This window comes from Acanthochromis polyacanthus, chromosome 13, assembly GCF_021347895.1.
Source record: "Acanthochromis polyacanthus isolate Apoly-LR-REF ecotype Palm Island chromosome 13, KAUST_Apoly_ChrSc, whole genome shotgun sequence".
Classification (NCBI taxonomy): domain Eukaryota; kingdom Metazoa; phylum Chordata; class Actinopteri; family Pomacentridae; genus Acanthochromis; species Acanthochromis polyacanthus.
In genome coordinates this window covers 33,219,214-33,240,809 of record NC_067125.1, presented here as the reverse complement: position 1 = coordinate 33,240,809, position 21,596 = coordinate 33,219,214, and the positions used below count along the sequence as shown (strand labels likewise).

Genomic DNA, 21,596 nt, shown 5'->3' with positions numbered 1-21,596 from the left:
GCTGTCTTAAATTTGCTGTGTAAATAATGGTGACTTCATTTGACTTTTTAAGTGTAATACTAACACAGAGATAGGTGAAGCATTAAACCTGAATAAATGTGCAACTGCAAATACTTTTGTGCAAGAGGGTCACTGAGGAGTTTCATGCATATTAAATTATATAAATCCTGTGTTGCTTTAGCCTTCACAGTCACTAAAATGTGAACCTGGCACCCATGGGAGTATTTGGAGCCAGTGTGACCATTATCAAAATAAACAATGGGGGGATATAGTCAGGAAAAAATGGTACTGACCCCTCTAGAGGTCAAGAGACTTACAGGTTACATGTCAAGGAGCATATGTATACATATAAAAGTGTGGCCCTCCATCTGGATGTAACAAAAAATAGTGCAAATGATGTATGACAATATCACTAAAAGAAGGCTTGTAGACAGAAACGCCTTTGATTTTTTTGGGCACATTTTTAGATTTTCTTTGATTTCAGGCTGGAACATGACAGTCTCAAGAGAGAGAGAGAGAGAGAGAGAGAGAGAGAGAGACGGGAGGGAAGGGAGGGGAGACAGACAGACATGAGCGTCGAGACAAATAAATCTGCTGAAATATTCGTAAAAATATGCTCCAAATGATAGATCGCCTAAATGTTGATCATCCAGCAGCCTGACGCAGCAGCAGCAGCAGCAGCAGCAGCAAGCGTGAGCGGCGCGTTATTTGGGTGAGATCTGAGCTGATGTCGAGGAGGAAGCGAGAGGCAGCACAGGGCGTTATGAATCCCTCTGTGGTCATGCATGTAGAAAAAACACACACACACAGAGAGAGAGAGGGGAGTGAATCTGAGAAGGCAGCATCCTCCTTATCAGCGGTGACCATGCGTGCGCAGTGATGGAGCCGCATCCTCTCGCTCGGCCGTCGAGGAAAAAAAAAACAGACTGTATTGTATGTGTCGCCACACCCATCAAAGCACCAGGCACGGCGCGGTCGTGATACAAAAAAGAAAAAAAAAATCATTTTAATGTCGGCGACAGCGACATGACAACAGCCCGGGGGCTATGGGGGTGAGCCACGGATGAGTCACACCACCAGCGTCCCCCCGTTTTTATTAAACAGCATAAACAGCCGGAGGGGGCCAGTATTGATATGACCTGATATGATATGAGGGGATCATGCACACATAGAAAAAACAAAAAGAGAGAGAAGGGGTGTGTGGATGAATGGATGAGGTTGCACGTGGGGGCCAGTTTTCTGTATTTAAAGATGTGGACGAGGCGCTCTTCGTCTTGTCAATGCGCATGATACTGCGGCTCCACTACTACGGCACGCTCCAACTCACCTTGAATCGGCGCACTGGCCGCGCGCCTGTCATTCGGGGTGCGGGTGCGCACGGAGGACCAATACACGCCCCAAAGCCTCCGTCGGCAGCCAATCGGAGCGCGGCAGAGGCGGACCTGTGGCTGCATTCTCACACTTGGTTTCACTATGCGCTCGTAAAAAAACGGGCTCCGTCTACTACAAACGCGGCGGTGCAGGTGCTCTGTCTCTTCGGGAGAGAGGATGCGGATGGAAGGACGGGGGAGGGAAGGGATGAAGGGAAACGCCACGAGGAAAGAGAATAGGATATGATAGAGGAGAAAATAAAGGGGGGGCTTTGTTGTTTTTTTTTTTGGAAAGCTAAGAGACCGTGAGGTGCAAGGTCGAATATGAGAGATTGGTTGAACGGGGCACTTTGCGTGGTAATAGCTGGTCGGCAATAGTACTATGATTTGGTATGTGGCCACTCTGATAGCAAGTGTATTCAGCACCAGAGGAACGGCCGCTCAAGGTGAGTTGAAGTGCAATATATCTTGTGCCGCACATCGCTTATGATTTGTGCTGTCTTCTGCGTGTGCGCTTTGGTGCTGCTTCTTTTTTTTTTTTTCAATCGCATGGCATTTTCCCCCCTTCATACGAGCCATGGATTCATTCTAACAAATGGCTGCATATCTAACATGTCACGTGAAAGTTGAGTTAAATCGCACCAGGAGGAAACAGCAAATGCCTTTTTTTATTTAAAAAATGGCCTGGCTCACATGCATGATGTCTGCAATGGGATAATTCACATGCCAAGTGAGAGATCCAGGAACAGATAGCTGGATGTGATGGGCCGGTGTATGTGTTGAGGCTTCATTTGTGAGATTAAAAGCAGATTTTTTTTGGTTGGAAATAACGTCCCCTGATTTTGTAGAAGGAGGGGAGAAGAAATGTGTGCATTGTATCTTAGCAAAGCAGGTCCCATTTGAGTTCTCCTGAGAGGGGTGTGACCGTCTCAGCCTTGAAGATGGAAAAGTAACTAAATAATGCATCACGTGTCAGATAAAATGCACTCTTGAATTTGATAAAGCCCAATGCTGCTGCATGCAGGGGGATGCATATGCTGGATTTCACACTCTGCACACGAATAGGGGGGTCACAGTACACGATGGGATGCACTCAGCACCTCCAGACTGCCAGGCCCACCTAGTGCTGATCAGAGAGGTGCACAAACTGGTCCTTTCTGCAGCCACAAACTGCACAATATCCCTTTTGTTCCCATTTTTTCCTGAGCACTTCTGTATTGACCCATGTACTGACTTAACCTTGCTTTTCCACTTGTGTCCAGATGAGGGAGACATGTGCCAAGCTGTCGCCTGGTAAATGATCCCAATGACCCCACATATACCCAGTCAAAACTGGTCTGCTCGCAGGTCTGGCTCCTCCTGTGATGCCAAGCTGAGGCTGAGATAAGCTCACTAAAACTTGCAGTAATGCAGCGAAACAACGTTTGATTTAGGAACACAAGAACCTCTTGGGGTGTCATTTTTTAAAGCACAAATTATCCACCTCATGTAGGCGTAAATGTGGTTTAATATTATCGATTCAAAGGTGTTGTCTGGTATCGGCACTGCAGTGAAGGTGATTTAAGTCTTACAAGCTGCACCAGAGAGTCACAAATCACAATATCGCCTATTAGTAATTACAAATGAGAGCTGGTCTGTTTTTTATATTAGTGTCCCAGAATATACAGTAATTTGCAGCTTTGGCTACACAGAATCATTGAAAACACAGTTTAACACAAGGTGACTTATTTTTTAAACACTTTTGCCAATGTTGTTTTTGATAATAATATTGCAATTTGGATGTCACTAATGCTCTGACTTTAGAGAGTGAGAAGAAATATGTGCATAGTTCCAAGACAGTAAAGTACAGCTTAAAATAATTTGTTGTGTGTCAAAAATATAAGCATAAAAATATGTACTATGGATGCACAAGTAACTAACTCAACATGCTACGTTAATGTTTGGTAAGCACAAAACCACAGACTGCAGCTAATTAGCCTAGCTTAGCATGAACACTGCAGACATAAATCTGTCAAGCAGCACCTCCAAAGATGTTAAATCCATACAAGAATCTTTTTTTTTCACTGTATAAATTAAAGAAGCAAAGTATAATGTTCCTTTATTGAGCTTTAGAGTAATAGGTATATTTATTACTTTTTAACAGAACCATACTAGCTGTTTCCTCTTGTTCACAATCTAAATGCTAAGCTAAGCTAACTAGCTACCAGCTTCATCTTTACAGCTGCTGTTCAGACAGCAGCTGTTGGTTGTCTATCAAAGCTGACACTTATGATTTCTTGGTGAACCTGGCTGGTTATCATATGTCTATCATATACTAACGGAATTCAGGACTATCTTTGGCCTTAGTTTACCAATGATACATGAATTTTTAAGATGAAGTATGATGAGTTTGCCACCGTGGATTCAATCTTTTTTCCATGAATCGGAGCAGCAGGTCAAACACAAAGCGAATAAATGTTTTCATCAAGGTAGCTCAGCTGCTAGTTTTATTCAGTGTCAGGCATTAACAAAGGATTGATGATTATATAGCAAAATGTTGATATGAAACATTTTCATTTCTCCTAGGTAATTACTTTCAAAATAGCTAAAATTTGTGAAACAATTCATGTATGATAATTCGTTGAAACTACAATGACTATTGTACCTTGGAAATCACACTGATAATGTTGATCATCAGATGTGATGCTGATGAATTGATCAAATGGTGCTGAAAAGTATTATCGATTTGAACATGTAAGTTTTTATTAGTGGCACATATAATAAATCAAATATAAAAGATGGACATATTCTCCAGGTCTGAAAATGAAAGCCAATGCAGAAATGCATTCTTTTCTCGACCTAATTTATTTATTTTCAGTAAATATCCTCCAAATGAGCTTATGGTCTCAACTGCTAGTGCAAGTCTCCTGTATTACAACATGGTGTTTATTTTATAGATTATAGAGCCATTTAGAGCAAAATATGCAATAAAGTAGGGTGTGTTTTAGAGCTCAGCAACCTGTCAGGTTACTGCTTTATGTCTTTGAGTCCTCAATCAGATTCATGTCGCATTTAAAAAAAAACCAAAGTGCTGATGACCAAATTCCAAACTCAAGGCCTCAGTTCACAAATCAGTGATTTCAGTCATTCTTTATATACATTCTTTGCTTGTCTGACGCAGGTCACGATTTTCCCTCATACTGACCTAAAGCATGATTCAGGAGGGTAAACGTGGCATCATCTGCAAACATATTTAGCTTGAAAATGTGAGGTACACACAGTCATTGGTGTGAAAGGAACAGAAGGAGTATAAGATCACAGTTTTCCATAAAGCATCAAATACTTGGTGAACATTGTAGACAGACTAAATTTAATGTAATTGTAGTTTTAATCATATTAGGTTTGTTGAAAATTGTTTCACTTTCCTCCTGTAATGTACCCTGTGATGGGCCTTTTATTGATATGATAAAACTAGTTGATCTATAGATAAAAACATTGCAAAAATAATTCGTGCGGTGCATTATCATTTGTTGCGGTTTCAGAGTCCTACTCTGAGTTGTGTCCATAGAAATTCCCAGACAAAAAAATTAAAGCCACCAACACGTGTCAAGCTTAGAATGAATGATTATTTGTGAAGTGGCTTTTAAAATGATCTTTTAGGTGGAAGGATGGGTGGTGCGTCAGCTTTTCTTCACCCAAAATGCCACTTACATTTTCTGCAACCTCCCTTTAAATGATGACTAACCAAAATTGTCCATCTTAGGTGCACAAATGGCTAAAGAGTTTGTGTTGCATTGTGTCTGTGCTGGTGCTGTATTGTGGGCAGCATGTTTGCAGAGCAACAGCAAAAACTTCAGCTGGTGTCTGCACAGTGTGTTCAGGCACCGTATTGTGTTGTTCTGGCAGTGTTTGGAGCTCAGCACAACAATACTGCATAACTACAAAGTGCAAAAATGTGCTTAGTTACTTGCATACGGTGTTACTAAAATGCAAGCTGCTTTATACTCTTGTAGACAGATGCATTGTATCTGTTGTTTCTGACGCCCATCATATGCAGCCAAACACCTATTGTGCAGATATGACTTTGTTTTTTTGTTGTTGTTGTTGTTGTTTTGCAATGTTCTTGGCAAAAATGTGGATTTGCAAGTGAAAGGAATATCATATTTCCTTGTGGTAGCTGCAGTGTGCACAGGGTTGTAGAGCCAAACAGCACTGGCTCATAAAAAGTAACCCCCTAATTTATTTAGTCAATCCACTGCTTTGGCACAGTTGTGCTGTCGCATACGACTGCAAAAAAACTTGAACCTGTGCAAGCGGGCGCACATTCCTGGAGGATTACTTTGTAATGTAATCTTCAAAGCCCTTCCTCATAGTATATTAAACCCATGTGCAGTGATTGTAGGCGTTTGTTTGATAAGACTTAAAACTTACAAACGTATTACTCAAACTGACCTTACTTAATCTTACTTCGTCATCTCACAGTGACCTGAAACAACACGCCCCCATCAACGCAGCATAAAAATACGGCTGTCTAAACTTGAGGTCGACAGAAGTGCTCGTCTTTACGTTGTCAATAATCTCATGAATTTGTCGCTCATCTCATTCTTGTTCCAGAAATGTTGGTTGTTTGAACCTGCATGTAGGTGTTGAATTGGATAATGAGTTAAACTTTATTGCAGGGAATTGAGTTCTGACTTTCTCAAGTGAATATTATTTAGCAAATAGTCCAGTTTCTCAGGAATTGTAATCAGATACATTGACTAGGTGGACAGCGGAGTTCTTTTCAACCAGTCAGCGATGTACACAGGATATTTCAGGTACAATATAAGTGATTAGTCCCAGTATACAGACATTTAAAGAAGTTTTATTGTGCCTAGTGTCCGTCAGGGAGACAGCATATGGTCAGGGAGACCTGAGGTTAGTTCAACAAAGTCAACGGTGACTTGGCAACCAATCAAGGTGAAACAAAAGGGACGCTGACGGCAATATAGAAGTAATTAAATGTCATTGGCAAGTGTTGGGGAGTGGTATATTTGAAGGACTATTTTCAGCCAGAGTCACTGATGGCAGACTGACTCTCCTCTCAGGTCCTGTGCTGGGACTTGGTACTTTTTAAGCATTTGTCAAGCTGGCTTCAGGCCAGATGGTATTCATCTGTAATTCCCTTCTTGTGAGCCGCCTCCTTGATGTTTCACAGGATCCGGAGCTCCCTCGTGAGCCGTGGCTTGGCACACTTGTTTCTGAAAGAGAGGAGATATATAGAAGCAGACAGGATATGTGAAGGTGTCAGAAATGTCACTCACATATCTGAGGCCTCCCAGTAGCGCTGAGGAGTCGTCTGAAAGCCCTCCTACTGCTTCTGTGGGTGCAGCTTCAGATTGTGATTCAGATAAATGGGTCTGTCTTTGGTTTTTGTCTGGATCCTCCAACTGTCTGGGATGTGAAGTGAGGCTGCTTTTCACAAGATGGTTGGGAAAATGTTTTGACAGCTCAGTTTTAATTTGTCTGACATCTCTAGTGTTTTAAAAGTTTTAATGATATGGATAAGAGACGTGAATGTCTTCCCTTTAAACTTCTGCTGCAGTGCAGTTTAATAATGTTCCATCTGATGACTGCTTTTCTGTGTTTGAAAAATAGTAGACTGCAAAACTGCAACAATAGAATAGAAATTCTAGTTTTCAAGAAAGATGTACTCTTTTGGAGCACAATTGGCAGTACATTTAAGTGGAATTTCTTTTTGATTTTGAAATTTCATGCCTAGTTTTTTGGCCTTCAACATCTATAAGAACCCAGGCCCTGGCGGTGTTGCTGTCTGGTGATTACCACTATTCAAAGGCAATCGGTGCGCCCAGTTATAACAGAAAAATGGTTTTGGATTTGGCTTATGTTAGCGTCATTCATTTCAATTCAGAATCCAAATTCAGAAATTGAAATAAACAACCTACATGTTATTTCATTTAAAACACAAGTGGCTGTTTGTTTTTCATACCTTGGCTTTAATGCTCAAGTCAAAAATAGAAGGCCTAACTGGACTTTTGATTTTTAATCTGCAACCACATTATGATTGTATGTCAGTGTTGTTGGGGTCATATGCCATATAAAGCGCATTTTATCAGTTGTCATGCCATCATCCTTGACATTTACACAATTAATTCATCTGAACTGAGATGAAAATCAGTACCAGATATACATCGTTACCTGATGTGAGTCGTGCATGTATGAGTGTAAAGGTTTACTTCACATCTGTACTGGCCTTCGCTCACTGTTGATGTTTCTCCAAACTTGTAGAAAGCTACAGACATCTGCGTGTTCAACTTAACGTAACACAGACGCTGTCAACAGAGCAGACTACCTAGTATTCTAACTTTGCGTAGGGGATTTTCATTAATTTCTGCTATAGCACTGCGATTTCCTATGTTCAACCTTTTATGAATAAAGACTGGCAGTAACATCTAGGTATGTGCTGAGATTAGTGATGGTGTATGTCTTCAGACTGTGAAGAGGTTTTCTGTGCTTTTAAATAGTCCAGTACAGATTGTGGACCTTACCTGCTGCAAACCATTTACACCTATGCATGCACGACTCATGTTGGGTAGTGATAGGACTTACAACAAGGAGTTGACCAGTATGGTTTCTTCTGGGCTAATATCAATGCCAATTATTATTAATTAAGGAAACCAATATTTGTAACTGATTTACATTTGTAGTAAAAACTGTTAACATTCATGTCAAAATTTAGAATAACACAAACTCCATCTTTGTTGAAATTAATTTATTTACATATGTGGAATAAAAGAAATGTGTTTTTGTCGTTCTGTGTTGATAGGCCATTACTTGTAGCATGTAGCCAATCAGATGCTGCTGTGGGCGAGACATCGCTCAAGGCCGATAGGTGTTAGTTAGTTAGTTTTGACTTGAATGTAAGTAAATGTGTAAGTTGACTATTCAATGAATTAACACTGATTAATGAAAAATGAATGTAGGTAATATAAAAACTAAATTACAAATGTGTTTTTAATAGTTTTTTAGATTCAAACTTGAGTACAAATAAATGAATAATACAAGGATTAAGATGCAACTTTTTAGCTTTGTTGTTTCAGAAATTGTCATCATAACTGCCTGTACTATCTGCACTAACCTAAACACTGATGTAAAACCTTGAAGTGATTTAAAAAATATATATTTTGTACTAGAAATGAAATGTGTTTGGAAGTAAGGTATTTCTTCATACTAACAATAAAAAGAAGATTAGAGCCACATTTATAAAATGGGAACAGCAGAAAACACGGGCAACATACACAGCAAAATAGCACTACAGCTTTTCTAAATGCTGCACACCGCTGAGTAAATGGACAGACATTACTATACGTGTTGCTATAGCGACTAAAGCAATAAGATGAGTGCACGCTGCTCTTTGTAGAGCATGATCCTGGATATTTTCTGTGCTGGCCAACACAGTGCATGGGTTCATATCAGGTTGTATTGGGGGAGAGGATTTACTGTGTCATCATATTCCCTTCGCCTTCATTCATTGATTTCTTTTCTTATCATCGCGAAGATACATCATGAAGGAAGGATTCAGATCTGTTACCACAAATACTGTACTGCAAGTTCAAGTCCTGCATTAAAAAGCTACTTAAATGAAAGTATTTTCTGAAGCAGGACTGTCTTGTTGGGGGATAATGGTGCTCAGCAGCTCATACAAACATCACTAATTGCATTTAATGAATTGTCACTCAGCTGTTGTGTTCATTTCTAGCCAGATCCTGTCATATCTGTGCTCAGATGCCCAGTTTTTAACCACATATACTGTACATTTGCCATTTTCCAGCAGCCGCACAGTACAACTTCCTCTCTTCTGCTCATTTTTTTTCTCTCTCTGCCGTACTTTCTCGCTCGCAATCGTGAGAGTAAAGCTTAGTAATGAGCTTAGGAGAGGGGCTGTGCTCAAGCTGTGGATGGCAGACTCTCAGTACTGGGCATGTGCCAGCTCTTTCTGGTGATGCCCCCTCCCTTCTCCTCTCCCTGAGCCAGTCCAGTCCCAGAGGAGTCTCCTTGCAAACAAAGCCTGCAGCATTCTGGGAAAGCCAGTTTTTCAGATCATGTGCTTCTGGTTGGACGGACTAACCCTATGTCCTCGTCTCTGTAGTTGTTCGCCACTTGTCCTAATAATATGATATTATGGTGATATGACAGTTGTACTACGACTGGTTAAATCGTCTGTACACCAGAGCCGCCTCTCTCTCTCCGTGCAGCTGAAACACAAATATGCATAGACTTGTGATTAATCAGGCATTCAACCAATAAATGTATTTAATGATTAATTAGGGATTTAAACGGAGGAAAAACCAATAGTCAGTGGATCAGTGTAATGTAATTCAGGCTGTGCAATGCAGCTTACATTCATGATCTTTTAGAGTTTTGTTCTCTACAGTTGTTTTACATTTATATATCTTACATAAATATAAAGTTTTATGTTTTGTATTAACATCTTGTTTATACAAAAAATGCTTTGAATCAGCTACATCTATCATATTTCTCACACAATAATCATACATTTACATATACATTTACAAACACAGAGACAAAATAGAAGCAGGGAAATCAGTGGCTCTGTACGAGTTTTGCTGTTTAAAAATGTTGCAGGTCATTTTTGATTTATTGGTGAATCATCAGTGGTCTGAATATAACTTAATTCACTTAACAGCTCTTTTTATAATGTAAATTTTTGTTATTTGAAGCCGCTACAGTGATTTAATAAGCGAGGGAGAGTACACTTGCAGTCTCTTGTACTTCCAGAAGGTCTCAGCTGATGTCCATATTGTCGGATGAAAGGAAACAATGTTGGCCGTTGGTTGAGTAGTACAAATAATGAGCAAAGGTGGAAGCAGTGTAATGTTGGTTTACTGCCATGAAAAGTCTTAGGAAGGAGGTTGGTTGGATGATTTATTTGTATAAACTAGAGCCTGGCTGATAAATCAGCTTGCTGGTATTACCGGTTAATAGTGACCTACCAGAGATATATCAGTGATTGTATATATTGGACAACGTACAGCCCAATGAAAATGCTTTTTACAGACCATAATGCAGGAAAAGAGGCTGGGGCTAATCTAGAAATGATGTCCTTGTATAGTTTCTCTGATTACGTTTTGCAAAAAGTATTGCTGGAAAAATAAATAAATAATTACCCCATTTCTTGCCTTATTGATAATTTTATTACACATGTGAACAAAATTGTCTGATGTATTGATATTACAGTTTCCGATTCTTATCTGTCCGCAAAATCCAGTATCAGATTGATTCCTGTACAAACTGTTTTGACCCTTTACCAAACAGTAACCAGGTAGTTTTAGTGGTGGAAAAATCAGACATACACCTAAGAGGAAGCTCACACGAATGTGCTTTTGTCATTGTGGTTATGAGGGCTTGTTGGACTGCGTGGAGCGATTAATAGAGGGCCATCTCCTGATCCAAATCAGTAAATTAGATAGAGTATAGTGGGGTTTGAATAGAAAGAGAAGTCAGCGACCCTTTGATTACTCAGGGTTGGGAGCTGAAGATAAGGATCTGGACACTCATATCAGTTAACTGGGCTGGACTGAACAGATAATATCGAGGCACTTCATTAACAGAGTGGAGGCTTCTTCATGAGGTTGGTTAGCCATTTCATTGTGTACAGTGAACCGCTGATTTCAGGCATTCATTTTCATTATTTCAGGTCGATAGAGGTCTATCTGTTGGAGAAAAGGCTGCTGCTGTCATTCATTTGAACACTTGCGCCTTCAAGATGGACTCAATGCAAGTTTAATATTAGACTGGAAAGTACTGAAAGCCCGACTAGAACATCCCAGCGTCTGGTTGAGCCACAGTACATTTACCACTGACTGGTTTATGCCACTGTCAGTCTTCGTGAGCTGTATTTTAAAGTTATTGTAATGTATATAACATAGTTGTAGACAACATCGGCTTGTGGTTCAGGCATCATTTTTCAAACACCGCTGCCAGCTTCCAAAAAGAAGAGCATGATATATACTTGTGTAATACAATACAACAACTCTGCCACCAGTGTTTCCATGAAGCTTTTGCATTTTCAGTTTTTGCTGATGTTATCAGAAAGGGGATTATTTTACTTTATATTTATTATTGAGGTCACAGTGGGTGGTGATGTACTGGAATGCATTACATTGAAAGTATTGCTATATTTTATCCCCTCCATTAGCGTTAAACATGATGAAATAGATGAAAGTAAAGGAAAAGAGTGAAAACAGCACATACAGTATTCATATTCCTTCTAACATTATAAGTAGAATTAACTACATATTATTTTCATGCAAGTATGAACAGAATACTAATGGATTTAGCAGCATTAAATTCCTCTTTTATTGAATGCCAAACAAAAAATACTGATTGTTGGAGTATTATGTAAATTGAAACCAAATTAGTGTCTTGTATTTGACCACAGCTGTGTTTTAAAGTGTTAAAAGGGAATAAAGCACAGCTAAACAGTCATTAACAAAAGATTATGGAGAGAAAGAAAGCAAATGCAGTTGTTGAATGATGCTAATGAGTTCATACAGAAATTCTCCCCCCAAAAAAGAAGAAATAAGCTATTTTTTTGAATCCATTTAATTGAACTTGAGTGGTGGCACTCACGGCAGGGCACTACAGTAATAATACTATGTGTTACAAAAGGCACTAATTTTGCTTTTTCTTCGAACACATTTGCCAGACGCATGCCTCTTCAGGTTTGGACTAATTTCTTGCATCTTTCCTTTATTTTGGGGAAACATATCCATGCCTCTGTCCAAGTAGTGCTTGTCTGCAGAGATAAGTGTTGAATCCACAGTGAGCACTCTTATGTCGCTCTGAACTGCAGCTCGAGTGTGAGACTCTTAGAAAGAGGAAGTGAGGGAGGGAATGAATGGGAATTACAGGGAAGTGGATATGTTGATTGGAAGACATGTGAAGCTGATGTTGCTCTGTGGATGTCTGACCTGCTCATATGAAGCACAGCAGCTCCGTGTTGCTTTGACTTTTTCATCCACATGGTTATGTGTGATTTATCGATGCTGAATAAACGGTCTCATAAGCAGCTGCAATTAGACAAGCGGGGTTGAAAGCGCCAATAAGCAGCAATGTTCCTCCCTGCATAATTACTTTCAAACACCTTGGCTACAGCATTTATAACTCATCTAAACATTGCTGTGAGCGACTCTAAAAATGGCTGAATCATGGCTGGATTGAGGAATCTGTGTGACTTCCAGCTCCTGCCAAAGATGCCCTATAATATGCACCTCTGGCAGCGCAGCGCCCAGCAATGTTGTTTCGCCCTTTGTGCCTTTGGCAAGCCAAGTCCATTTCACACATCCCTCTTCCCTCTTACTGCACGTTCGAGCAGGTGTCAGCACATCCGTTGCATCCCTGACTGAGCATTGCTTGGCAGCGACGGAGGAACTTTGCCATTAAAGAGGCCTAAATAATGAAGAGATCTGATTTTTCTTGGAATTGTTCCTGCACGAAAAGTAGACACAAAGTGCATTTCCATTTGGCTGTAATTTTTTTTAATTTTTTTTTTACTGTTACAAATACATTTTTATGCTTGGCTGAGTTGTAAAAGTTTAAGGAAATGAAGAAATTATTCAAATTCCTCCTCAGATGTTTGCTGCAGTGGAGTCTCCAGCAGTATGAGAGCTTGCAGTCGCCCAGAGTAAGCCAAGGAAAAGCATTGACAGAACAATTATACAGCTGATCAAATGGTTGAGAGGAAGCAGTGCAGAGTTATAATCAATGGGCGGCATGTGGTTTGCATTTAGATACTAGACAAAGTAGCAATGAGATCAGATCATGGTGTCAAAACAGGAGATCGTGGGAAAGTTTCCAGACGTTGCTTGATCTGTGAATCACGTTGACATGTGGATTTAGAACTTAAATGCAGCATGCTATAACAAAGAATTTACTGAAACATCATTCTTCATGAATCAATCGAAGCAAAATGTGCAGTGGAATCAGACTTTGTGAATAAATCATGACATACATGAAGCATGTGACTTATACACCCACTGAAGCTTCCACACTCTCCACTGAGAGACAAAAATAGCAGAAGACAGAAGCGTAATTGAAAATGTATGTGTAGAGAGATGACGACTCTGTTACCTTCCTCTCGTGTCATAATTCCACCGTTTGAGGTTTGAGTGATGCTTTTTTTAAGATGTAACCCTCCAAACTCTAAAATCCAAAAGTGGATTTAAAGCAAATGTTTTCTTTACCAAAAAAAAGTCACCTAAAAGGAAGTCATCTATCAGAGTCAGAATATGTAAAAATGTAAGGAATCAACCTTCCAGCGGTCTTTGACCTAATCATGTGTGATGTGCTGTTCTGTCATGAGACTTAACTAATTCTAATATTTCCTTAAAATCTCTTGATTCTACTTATGTCACTTAAAAAAGTCACCCCATATATATACACTGCTCAAAAAAATTAAAGGAACACTTTTTAATCTAAGTATTGTATCAAATCAGTGAAACATGTGGGATACTGATCTGGTCAAGTAAGTAACTGAGGGGCTTTTTAGTCGGTTTCAGCTGCTTTGGTGTTCATAAAATTAACAACAGATGCACTAGTATTAAGTGCTTTTAATTGGTGCATTGTTTTTATGTAAATCACTTTGAGCTGCTCCCTGGCATGAAAAGGGCTTTATAAATAAAGATTGATTGATTGATAGAGGAGTAACAATGAGACAACCCCCAAAACAGGAATGAGTTTACAGGTGAAGGCCACTGACATTTTTTTTCCTTCCTAATGTTTTCTGACTGTTTTTCACTAGTTTTGGATTTGGCTAGGGTAAGTGTCACTTCTGGTAGCATGAGGCGATACCTGGACCCTACAGAGGTTCCACAGAGAGTCCAACTCCTCCAGGATGAAACATCAATGCGTGCCATTGCAAGAAGGTTTGCTGTGTCTCCCAGCACATTCTCAAGTTCATGGAGGAGATTCCAGGAGACAGGCAGTTAGTCTGGGAGAGCTGGACAGGACTGTAGAAGGTCCTCAACCCATCAGCAGGACAGGTATCTGCTCCTTTGAGCAAGGAGGAACAGGATGAGCGCTGCAATAGCTCTACAAAATGAGCTCCAGCAGACCACTGGTGTGAATGTCTCTGATCAAACAATCAGAAAGAGATGTAATGAGAGTGGTCTGAGGGCCCAGCGTCCTCTAGTGCCCCTGTGCTCGCTGACCAGCACCGTGGAGCTCGGCTGGCATTTGCCATAGAACACAGGAATTTGCAAGTCCACCACTGGTGCCCTGGGCTTTTCACAGATGAGAGCAGGTTCACCCTGAGCACATGTGGCAGGCATGAAAGGGTCTGGAGAAGCCGTGGAGAACGTTATGCTGCCTGTAACATTGTTCAGCATGACCGGTTTGGTGGTGGGTCAGTGATGGTGTGGGGAGGCATATCCATGGAGGGACGCTCAGACCTCTACAGGCTGGACAATGGCATTCTGACTGCCATTAGGTATCAGGATGAAATCCTTTGACCCATTGTCAGACCCTACATTGGTGCAGTGGTCCTGGATTCCTTCTGGTGCACGACAATGCCCAGTCTTATGTGGTAAGAGAAGTCATGCAGTTCCTGGAGGATGAAGGAACTGATACCATTAGCTGGCCCCCATGCTCACCTGACCTGAATCCAATAGAACACCTTTGGAACATTATGTTTTGTTCCATCCGACACCATCAGGTTGCTCCTCAGACTGTCCAGGAGCTCAGCGATGCCCTGGTCCGGTTCTGGGAGGAGATACCCCAGGACACCATCTGTCGTCTCATTCAGAGCTTGTCCCGACATCGTCAGTCATGCATACAAGCACATGGAGGCCATACAAACTACTGAATACCATTTTGTAGACCCTCCAGAAAAACGCGATTATGCGATCGCATGAATTCCTGCATTAATCACCAAAATGCCGCTGATTATGCAGGGTCAATTATTTCCCAAAAGGCCGCATAATCCCCGCAAAACAGTGCATAATTCCCGCAAGAATCTCACATTTCCACGAAAAAAAAGAGAAATATGAAGGTCCCGCTTGATTTCACAATTTCCGCATAAAATGAGAAAACTATAACCAATATAAATGAAGTTGTGAGTGGGTTTTTATGTGACGCCTGGCCTGACGTCATCATTTTGCGCATTCACACACACACTAGAAGCATGAGCTGATGCGGAGCGCGGCGCCAGTGTTGCCAACTTAGCGACTTTCTCGCTAAATCTAGCGACTTTCCAAAGCGTCCTAGTAACTTTTTTTGTCAAAAGCGACTAGTCACAAATCTAGCGACTTTTTCTGCCGTTTTGAAGACTGACAGGAAAACTCGGATCATTCTGCAGTTACTGTTTTAAATGAGCAGCAGGTGCTGCTGTGAGCTTCTAACCCTCCCACAGCACAGGCTGTCAGTCCAGTAACCCCGCAGCAGTCCCAGTGTCTGATTAGAGGACACATCCCTCCGCGGTCAGACGGCAGGTGAATCGCGCATATTTTTGCATATTTCACAACTATTCGCATACTTTGCAACTTTCCACAATTTCCCCGCATAAAATGGCATAAAAACCCCGCATATTTATTCGCATAATCAAGGATTTTTGCCCGCGTTTTTCTGGAGGGTCTAATTTTGAATTGCTACCAACGAATTTCAGAAAGATGGACTAGCCTGCCACATCAGTTTTTCACTTTGATTTTGGGGTGTCTTGAATTTAGCCCTCCTGGGGGGTTGATAATTTTCATTCCCATCAAACAATGTGGCACTTTTCATTCCTAACACATTATCCAGTCCATATCAATGCTAATATCCAGTTTGTTTTTTCCTCGTATTGAAATATGATGTATTTTCAAAGTGTTCCTTTAATTTTTTGGAGCAGTGTATACATACATATAAAATTTGCTCTAACTTGATTATGGAAAAAACAGAAAATTCTGCATTTCTCTGCCTGTCCATGAAACCATTAGCGATTCAACTGCAACCAACAGTCACGTCACAAAAAGTTAGGGACATTTCGGCTGCATGGCAGGCTGTGCACAGAACAGATACAGTAGGTAACAAGTATGGAAACAAATTAAAAGTTTCAGTATTGGCACAGAAATTCAACTTTCATTTTTTCTTTAGTTTATGATTTATGGTATTATAACCGTGTCATACTGCACAAAGTACTTTTTTTCCTCTCTGACTTTATATTGCAGTGATAAATGAGCCCACAGTGATAAAAGAAAAAAAAAGTGACAGAAGCAAAAAACAACAAAACCGCCCAGAAACTGTGTGGGGTTCAGAGGGTTAAGCTTATTGCACCATCTTCTTCTGCACTGGTTTATTAGCACTGAACTGGTGAATTCACTCTGAACTGTGCCTAGCTCATGTTACTTAAACATGTATTACAGACAGCTTGCAGATGAAACATGAAGTGTTTTGAGTACACCACATTCAGATTAACTGTTTTACATCAGCTACATTCAATGTAGTTTTTGCTAATTGAATTATATGTGGTGGAAAATAATAATTGAATCATAATTTTAGTGTTTTTTTCTGTTAAGACAGAAATTATGTAAATGCAGAGGAATCATTTTATTGAAAATTTTTAAGTTCAGCTAATTGACTGATAGAATACATGCACATTGTATGTGTTGTCAGTTGAACAATGTTGGCTGCATTGGCTTTAATATAATTAACTCAAAAATCAAAACTTGTTGATTTAACATAGAACATGATGTCAAGCTCACATGGGTGTGAAACAAACATAGTTTTGAACATTTATGTAGACTTTGCACCCAAATATTGGTCATGGATGAACTGGGATCACAGTAAATATTTGCATTGTAATGTTACACTTCAGTTTTAATGGAAACCTGAGTACTGTGGTTGTTGCCTGATGAATACAAAACTGTTGGCTGCAGTGGAGAATGCCCTTTGGTTTACAGACTGCAGACTGCTTTAGAGAACACTTTGCACCTACTGGTTGTGAATGGAGCCTGTGCAGCTGAGTAGTTTTATTGAGATGATCTCTGTTGGAGGAAACTGGTTGGCGGGTGGAGAACGGTGATTAACAATGAATGATGGAACGGCACAAACCTGAACATGTTGCCGGTCTGAATACCTGTTGTAAGGAAGAATAGATCTTTTTGCCTCCTTTTTGAAGAAAAGTGCAGGTCATACTTTTTCCTTGACAGCCGTAGTTTGTATTCTGTTGTTGTTTAGACGCTGCTGCTTTAATTTTACAGGCCCAGATTAGCACTGATGCACTGATATGTATAGACACACACAAACCCCCTGCACACACACACACTGAGGCCTTTGGCTGATGTGACCTTCAGCACATGCAGGCTGGCATTCAATTACCGCCCTGTCAGTGGCCCATCCAGCCCAGTGGCTGCACGTCCTTGAGATTCTCTCTCCAGCCTCCGTCCAGTCTATATTCCATTACATCCTCCACATCAGGAGCTCCATCCAGCATAAAGCCCCGCTCATATCCTCCTCGCTGTGAAGCACACACACACACTCGCAGCGTTTTAACTTTTTGATGTATCCTTTACAAAATCTCAAGCTGCAGTGAGCAATGGTTTTCCTCGCTCAAGCACTGAATCAAATCCGAACATGAGGTAAATATTAAATTTTAGTTTTACCGGGTGAAACATTGTTCACAAAAAAAAGAGGTTTAGGGAAGGGTACGTCACAAAATCAGAGCACTGCTCATCTTAAATTGTCTCTCACTGAACTCCCTCGGTTTTCATATTTTGTGTTATTACTGTGGAAACATTTCCCCAGCTCTGCTCTGCCTGATTATTGCCCAAAATTGCCTTGAGAGGCTGTTTACTGTACAAATCTGTGATCATTACTGAAAGTACAGTGCAGCGTGCTTTTTGCGCAGAGAGCCATTTTAAGCCAGCGCCACTTGAAAACGGCCCCGAGTTGAAATCTCTGTCTGTATTTAACCCCATGTCTCCTGGCTGCACTGCTGTGATGATGCATGTGCTGCTCTGGATGGCTGCTGACTGACCTCGAACATATCTTTTATTAGTTTATGATGTTATGTTTGTTATTTTGTGCATATCAGTAAACATTTGTCTTTGGCTGCTTCACTCAGTTCTTAATATTGTTTTTGTGGCGCTGTAACGCACTGATTCGATAGGCCCTCTGTAAATAATGACTGCTATAACTCACTCAGCAATACTTTTCCTAGAACTGCAGCAGTTAATCGATCGATCAATCAGTCAAACAACAGAAAAAAAAATAACGATTTAGCTGCTACTTTGATAATTGGTTTATCATTTCAGTCATTTTTCAAGCAAAAGCGGCAAACATTTCTTGTAGTTGTGTCAGGATTTGCTGCATTTCTTTGCTTTCTTCATCAGTGTTTCTCGACCTGGGGTTTGAGGCAGCGTTAAAAGGTAACAAATTAAACCAAAGGGATGAGTTCTGCTGTACACTTGTTTGAATTCTTTCTTTTTTGGGTGAAATAGCTGATAGTTTAACCTGTTTGTGCCTCAAATGTTATGCTTAATTCAGACAATCTGAGAAATTTTAATGGAACTTCTGACAGCTGGGATGTTGAGGATGAGTCGGATCACTTTACATTTACGGTCCTGTATAGTGAAAATCCATTTTTATTGTGTTTTGTGGTTGTCATAAACTTGGAGTTATAAAGTAAAAGGTATTACGAAATGAAGGTGTTTACTTTTGCCATTCCTCAAGCCCGCCCACAACTAGATTTTCTCCCAACAGTAAGAATTTTACTAAACTGCTATGTACCAGATGCGACACTAGTCATCAAGTTCAAACTGTGCAGAATTTTTGGCCCCTCATTGCTTTTCCAGAGCTGCTTTTGCTAACTCTAAAATGTCTCAGACAAAGCAAAGCTGACCAAATGTCCTGCTATTAGCTGCAAGAGTGAACGCAAGAATCTTCATGCACTGTCAGCATCTATAGAACTAAATTCCCAGTTGCTTTTATTATTGATAGTATTGTGCCCCCAACATTAGAAAAGTCCTCAGTGTTAGCGCTTTGAGCTTTGATTGTATGCCCACATATCAGAGCTATGTGGAAGCTGAGGGATTTTCAGGAAATTTAAGGACCATTTTGGAACCTGTAAACAGGACTGTGCTTTTCATGAGTACAACCTAAACTCAACTAGTATTAGTTTAGTTCTCTCCTGCTCTCTGTGCTCACATATACGGCATTTTAATACAGCCACATTTTAAAAAAATCTGATCTCGTTTCCATATTTGTCTGTTTCTCTCACTGACTGAAACACAGTCCATTACCACTACATGTTAACCAGCAGTCACTTCAGAGCCAATTTCAAGCTGCTGGTCCACACTGCTAAAATATTATCTGCCAGTCTCACTATACACATGAATAAAAACCCAACTGTGCTAAAAAATCCTGGTCTCACACAATCATTCACGCCTATGTCAGCTGCCGTGTAGTCAGCTGTTTCTATCCACGCTGTCAGTCACAGGCACAGAGAGAGTCTTCTTCCTGAAGCGAGCATGGACAGCTCAGCTACACTGAAAACTACAGACACTGAAAAAAACCTGTTTCGAAGAGGGCTCAAACCAGGCATTACACAGTCACGGTAAAATGAACGATGCAATATTTGGAGCTAAAAATTAAAGGAAACATTCTAAAGATATGAGAGACTTAAAATAATTTGCCAAAATGGGGCACAGTAGGGGATTTCTAAGTGGTTATGTGGCAAAAAAGGTTTAAACAATAAACTGGTTTTGGCCTGTTGGTGGGACATTGAAAGACATTTTTAGCTAACAGGTATTTTCACTATTTCCCAACGTTGTATAGAGCAAAGGATTAATTGAGACAGTAATTAGCAGATTGATCGATAAGGAAAACAATTCTTAGTTGCAGCTCTTGTTCATACTTTAACTCATCGTGACACTCCTGTTTAACCAGTGCCAAGCACAGAAGAATTATTCCTCCTCTGTTTTGCTTTTGTACATGAACTGCTTGCCACATAGGTGATTTATCTGGCAGGTGACTGAATTGTTACCCTTCAAGAATTCATGATCATGGCCATAAATCCGCTATAGGCCGACGATAGATACATAAAACATATTGGTCCACAGGATTTATTAGATAGCGTGATTTATGCAGATCTTACTCAACAGATTTGTACCTCTGTATATTTGGAGAGTTTCAGTCTTCACTCTGAGACTTGGTATCTGTTGACATTTACAGAGCCAAAGCAATCCTCAACTGCAACCATCTCTCTACTGCATTGATTCCTTTATATCTACAGTGATGTTTATTATGAACATCTTAAGCATGGACCCTTGTATTGCCTTTATGACTTGTTGAACGCATAAATATTTTCCCCTGCATAAGCTCCCATAAACCATATTGGGTTACCGTGTCTCCATTAAGGAAATGAAAAGTGGTGACCAAACCTCTGCTGATTGTCCCCTCATGAAGATCTCATAAAAGAACTGGAGAATTATTAGCCCTGCAATATATTATCGCAAGTCCTCAAAGTCTATTTTGCGTCCAAGGCGTTCTCTTTCTGCTACAAGGATCCAAAAATAATGTCAGCTAGAAAGCTGAGCTGCTAAGCTACTGCAACCTGAACTGTCTGCAGAGAAAACAATGGATTTCAGCAGCATGCACTGTTGTGCCACTGGGGTTGAGCTTGTGCTTCATGTCAAGTGACTCTACTTACTCAAGCCAAACAATGTGTCCAGTGTGTTTCATTATGGATGTGAGCCTGTTCTCTCTTTTCTTCTGGAATCCATAGAGCTCAAGTGCTTAAAAGTTAAAACAAAAGACACCATAATCTGTTGTCCCTCGATCAGGTGTCTCCTGAAAGCAGCTGCTCATAGACTCCTGCATCTCTGATGCACCTTTTCATTGCCTGTTAATTACATTTTGATACTTTTTGAAAGAAAACCTGATATAAAATTGTATTTATTGTAGATCTTCCCTTGTTTTTCTTGAGGTAAAACACTTTAAATATATACCCAACCTTTAGAGCAATATGGTTAATTTGCTCCCCCCCCCCATTAAATTAGAAGAAAAGATCAATGCCAGTCTCGTGTGTGTAGAATAAATAGGAATACAGCTACAGGGAACAGCCAGTGAACTCAACTTCACCAGAGAAGAAATACAACCCTACCAGCACCTGAAGGTTGTTTAACCTTTGCACGGATTAAACAAGCAAAGCAACGATATTATGTGTTAATTAGTGAGCTTGGTGCTTATAAG

General features: G+C 40.3%; 1 protein-coding gene across 4 annotated transcripts in view; it reads left to right on the top strand.

Annotated features, from left to right (window-relative positions):
- The first annotated feature begins 1,464 nt into the window (after positions 1 to 1,464).
- The window catches only part of igsf9ba (immunoglobulin superfamily, member 9Ba), an 82,113-nt gene continuing 61,981 nt past the window's right edge, over positions 1,465 to 21,596 (top strand). The window contains exon 1 of one of the 4 annotated variants that reach the window (XM_022211608.2): positions 1,465 to 1,816. In XM_022211608.2, coding sequence (XP_022067300.1) covers positions 1,753 to 1,816 — 64 coding nt within the window. In that variant the 5' untranslated portion in view covers positions 1,465 to 1,752. The remainder of the gene's footprint in view (positions 1,817 to 21,596) is intronic. The other 3 variants (XM_022211598.2, XM_022211581.2, XM_022211589.2) reach the window with 3 other exon arrangements.